At 53.8% G+C, this 5026-nt stretch overlaps 1 protein-coding gene across 1 annotated transcript in view; it reads left to right on the plus strand.

The window, feature by feature from the left end:
- The window catches only part of SLC7A5 (solute carrier family 7 (amino acid transporter light chain, L system), member 5), a gene marked incomplete at its 5' end in the record, with an annotated part of 33135 nt that overhangs the window by 26039 nt on the left and 2070 nt on the right, over positions 1-5026 (plus strand). Inside the window, 5 exons of the mRNA XM_010136080.1 lie at positions 17-61; positions 1379-1502; positions 2411-2514; positions 3228-3324; positions 4147-4296. Coding sequence (XP_010134382.1) covers positions 17-61; positions 1379-1502; positions 2411-2514; positions 3228-3324; positions 4147-4296 — 520 coding nt within the window. The remainder of the gene's footprint in view (positions 1-16; positions 62-1378; positions 1503-2410; positions 2515-3227; positions 3325-4146; positions 4297-5026) is intronic.

Raw genomic sequence — 5026 nt, forward strand, 5'->3', positions numbered from 1 at the left:
TCTTTTTAAATTACAGGAATTACTTGAATTTTGTTACAGAAGAGATGATAAATCCCTACAGGTAGGTGTTGTGACACCTAGGAGGAACACCCTGTGTACCAGGGGTCACTAATCAGCCCAGAAGCCAAGGTCTTCTTCTGGGGAAATAGAGAACGACGTAAATTAATGTTATTGTTCCTCCCTGGAAGAGGGGAAGGGGAGTAATAATCTCGGTACGAGAAGGGCTGTTGTTTACGCTGCTTTCCTGTGCTGCTAATATTATCAGTGCTCTTGGAAAGTCCTGCTTCCTTGGCATGGCACCTCTGGGAATTAAAGGCGAGGAAGAAGCACTCGTGGCTTTATTACTGTCTCGTATAAACTCCCGTGAGGGTATTTGTGTGTCCATGGGTTTGTCACGTGCTCTTCCTGTGCGGTTGAGCAATAGCTGCTTCTGCACGGCTCAAGCCTCTCGGGGTTGTGCAGGGGACCTGGTGAGACGAGGGTGGGCTGTGCCAAGGCAGGACATTTCTGATAAACGATGTTTGCCTGTAGGGAAGGGGCCTGAGAAGCACTTCAGGGTCACTTGTGCAGGAGCCCACTCCTGGCTGCCCCTGGCAGTGGTTAGAGCCTGCTGGGAAGTGTCACATTTGATACGCCCTTTCCTTGACAAACACAATTATAAAAAGGGGTTTGCAGTTTGCAATTATTTTCGTGTCTCCTGAATGCAGTCATGGTATTTGACTCTCTCCTCCTGGGGCTTTGAGCTCCACTAGACCCATTAGACGTGGCATCAAGCAGGGTTTCCTGTTTCAGTTTCCACTGGCAAATTAAGTTAGACTGCTGGGAAAGGCAAATGCGTACCAGCGTGGCCGCATCTGTCCAGACCCACTCGGACTGTGTCTGAGCTCATTTTCCTTTGAGTTTCATCAGTCTGGCCAGCTGCAAAGGTAGAGCCTGGAACCTGCCCACTAAACCCCAGCCTTTCCATCTCCCACAAGAAACCCCCCAGAAGGGGTTTTCGCCTTTGCCCAGAAGGGTGCTAACGCTGCTGGCCAGCAAGAGACGTGGGGGGGTAGTTTTTAATTAATCACCTTTGCAGTGATCTGGGATCACTGCTCGCCCGGACAGCCAGTCTCTCCATGCAGAAAGTCCCTCCTGCCACAACCCGTCACTCCTCATCCGCCGGGCTCCAGGCTGTCCCCGTGCGGGCATCTTCCCCCCTCCTAGGCGAGCAGCGTGTGCTGGGAAACTGGCCGTGCTGGGGAGCCAGAGAAGAGCCGAACGGCTCCAGTAAAGTTCAAGCGAACGCAGGAGGGCTGCAGCACGAGCTGCCGGTCCTGGCATCCACAGCTCTTCTCTGCGCGGCAGCACTCCGTTCCAATCGATGTTTTCTTCCTAGAAACCTGCCCTTGGCCATCATCATCTCGCTACCTGTAGTCACGCTGGTTTACGTGCTGACCAACCTGGCTTACTTCACGACCCTGTCGACGGAGCAGATGCTGATGTCTGAAGCCGTGGCTGTGGTAAGATAGGGCCTCTCTGATGGGGCTCAACTGTTTTCTAGGGCTGGTTGAGTCAGCCTTGCAAGCTCTGCGTCCATCCCCTCGTGCGTCCCCAGCTGACCGTGGCTGCTTACAGAAAAGCTGACGTCTGACAGGAGATAAAGAGCAGCTGTGAGGGGAGCAGGGGAGGACAGCGTGATCCCAGGCGGGATCGCTTGCAGGGAGTGGGAAGGGTGGGCAGTCGGTGAGCGCCGCTCTCCATTCATAAATATGCAAGGTTGCTGCTGGCCTCGTGACTTCTCATCAGTTACCGAAGCCGGCTACTTGTGGGAAAAGGTCACTCAGCCAATACTGATCTAGATTGTTCTCCATCTGTATCTTCCCAGTTTTATTTAAGAGAGAAAAATAATACTTGTATTAATTAAAATGCTGTTGCGGTCAGAAGTCCTGACTGCTCCGGGAGCGAGCAGTGTGGTGTGACCTTGCAGGCTGAGTGTTACCAGGATCTTTCAGTGCTTCGAGGGGACTCTCCCAGTCTGGGATAAGTCGATCTGGGCCACTCAGGTGACAGAGCTCATCCTCTGGGTTACAACCAGGTCGCCCCGCTCCAGCCTGCGCAGTGCAGAGGTACCGGAGATCCCGGCCTGTGTTGCATCACTCTTGTCGTGTGCCCTTGCGGGTCTTGAACTCAATGTAGTAGCATTGATGTAAAGCTGCAGGGAAGCAGCACAGGCCAGTCGGTGATAGGAACCCATAGCTCCAGGTCACCGCGGTCGGAGTGTCCCAGGTCCTTACTCAGCACCTGGCAATAGCTGCGGGTCTGAACCTCCTCCTTGACCTTTGGGATGGCGGTTGTGATAAATATGAAGTCTTTGCAGGCAGCTGGACATTCTGGGTGTGAAATACCTGTCTTGTTGCCCCCCATTTAGGACTTTGGGAACTACCACCTCGGCGTCATGTCCTGGATCATACCTGTTTTTGTTGGCTTATCGTGCTTTGGCTCCGTTAACGGATCTCTCTTCACCTCCTCCCGGTAGGTTTCTTGCTCAACTTTGTGGGTTTTGTTTACAAGTCATGCTTAGCGGCTGTTCGTTTGGAGTCGTGCCCCAAAGAGTGGCTGGGGGTAGACACAAAGTCTAAAGGGTCTGGAGGCCATGTGGGGAATTCAGAGAAAAAAATGTGAGACTTGAAAACTGTATCCAGTTGAAAGGAAATGCTCTCAGTGGTCTCAGCCTTCTGTTCCTCAGGCAAAGTCCTGTTGAAGTTACTAGAACATAAACGAACGCGGGCTTGGGGCTCAGTGGAGTTGCCTGAGAAAGTGGCTTTAATGAGAAGCAGAAGTTTAGGAAACTTCAGGGCTGCAAATCCCCCAGAAGGAGGAGAAAGGATGGGGCAGGACAAGGACTGAGATGGTTCCAGCTCTGACACACATCTCCCGCGTTGTCTCAGGAAAGTCACCTCATTGCTCTCTGGAAAGGAGGATATAAATACAGCTTTTCTTGCATTCTTTGTCCATCTCCAGCCTTCTTTTAAGACAGGCACTTTCCACTGTGTGTGTGCAGAACACCCTGAGCTGGGCTCTGATCCTAGGGGGCCCTGCTGCTGAAGCAGTGACTAGCAAAAGGGCGCAGCCGGCATCGTGCAAGGCACTGCCGAGGTGGAAGAGCTGCGTGGAGCCTGAGCGGCTCAGCCATGCTGCCCCGGCACTGTTGCAAAGATGGTAACTGCTCTGTCTCCGCACCTCAGGCTGTTCTTCGTGGGATCTCGAGAAGGACACTTGCCTTCAATCCTGTCCATGATTCACCCCAGGCTTCTCACTCCTGTGCCATCCCTTGTCTTTACGGTAAGCACCTGGGTCTGCACTGATGGGCATCAAGCTGCTAGTGGTAATGGGTCCCACCAGGGTGGTTGGAGGGGAGCTGCTTGGGGACCGCCTCCAGACACAACCACTCCTGCCTGTACCTACAGGAGAGGATAGACCCTTCTCCTTCAGTTTTGGCTCCTCTCTCCCAGAAGGACATTGAGGGGCTGGAGCGTGTCCAGAGAAGGGCAACGGAGCTGGAGCAGGGTCTGGAGCACAATGCGCTGAGGAGCGGCTGAGGGAGCTGGGGGGGTTGAGCCTGGAGCAAAGGAGGCTCCAGGGAGACCTTCTGGCTCTGACAACTCCCTGACAGGAGGGTGCAGCGAGGTGGGGGTCGGTCTCTGCTCCCCAGGAACAAGCGACGGAACAAGAGGAACAGGCCTCCAGTTGTTGCAGGGGAGGTTGAGGTTGTCCCTGAGGAAAAATTTCTGTCCCGTTGGGGTTGTGCAGGCGTGTCGCAGGCTGCCCAGGGCAGTGGTGGAGTCCCCATCCCTGGAGGGGTTTCCCAGCCGTGTGGAGGTGCTGCTGAGGGACAGGGGTCAGGGGGGACCTGGCAGTGCTGGGGAACAGGGGGACTCCATGAGGCTCTTCTCCTACCTAAACATTTCTCTGATTCTCTGATTTTCATCACATCCTCTCATTCCACTTCTGTTTTGACATTGCTCCAATAAAAAATAGCTTAAGTAAAAATTAATCCACGTGACTCTTTTCCTGGCAGAGCGTTCTAAAATACTTGTATTTACTGTTGTATCATACGTGGTTTCGCCTTCTGCCCTTGCTAATGGCTTTTTTTCCTGGATGCAGTGCATCATGACCCTGCTCTATGCATTCTCCAACAACATTTTCTCAGTCATCAACTTCTTCAGCTTCTTCAACTGGCTGTGCGTGGCTCTGGCCATCATCGGCATGCTGTGGCTGCGTTACAAGAAGCCAGAGCTGGAACGGCCCATCAAGGTGAGATCGGTGTGGTAATTGTTGCGGCTAATGATGTCCCTGGAGGACCGAGAGCTGCTATGGCCAAGGGAGATCAGGGGGAAGGAGGCCCTGGGTGTCAGAGATGTGGGGTGTTCTCTGTCCTGGTGGGGTAGCCCAGCGGGAAGCTCTGGCTGACTAACATATTCCCCATGGCCATGGCTCTCAGCGAAACACACTGTACCCTCACGGAATTCACTTAAAATAGTTTTTTAATAGAGCGGACCAACCCACGCCTGCAGAGAGGAGAACTCTGTTCTCTTTGTCCTTGGCCAGCTTGGCAGTACCGTGTCCCGGCTGGGAGGAGGCCAAGATCATGTCAGCCACAAGCACGTCTGCCTTCCTCAAAGGCATGCTCCTCACTCAGCCCCCAGCGCTCTCAGGTCTCTGCCAGGCAACAGGCAGCCAGAGAGCAACAAACTCGCAGACCTGTACCAGCACCACGCCAGAGTGACTCTCTGCACGGTGTTTCTTTGGGTTTGGGGCTTTTCCTCTGAAAGCCGGGCTGCTCACAGCGGTGCCCTGCTCAGAGCAGCGTAGCCGGCTCCCCCGAGGACCTGCCGTGAAGATGCTGTGGCTGGTGCGGTGGTTGCTGCTGAATCTGATGAATTTGGATTTGATAAGGAATCATTCAAGGATGGAAATGGGGTCAAAAACAAGGTGGTGAGAAAGGCTCGCGGGTCTCGGCGGGGCCCAGCGCCGCGCCTTTTTT

The sequence above is a fragment of the Buceros rhinoceros genome, unplaced genomic scaffold (assembly GCF_000710305.1).
Source record: "Buceros rhinoceros silvestris isolate BGI_N320 unplaced genomic scaffold, ASM71030v1 scaffold31095, whole genome shotgun sequence".
NCBI classification, from domain to species: domain Eukaryota; kingdom Metazoa; phylum Chordata; class Aves; order Bucerotiformes; family Bucerotidae; genus Buceros; species Buceros rhinoceros.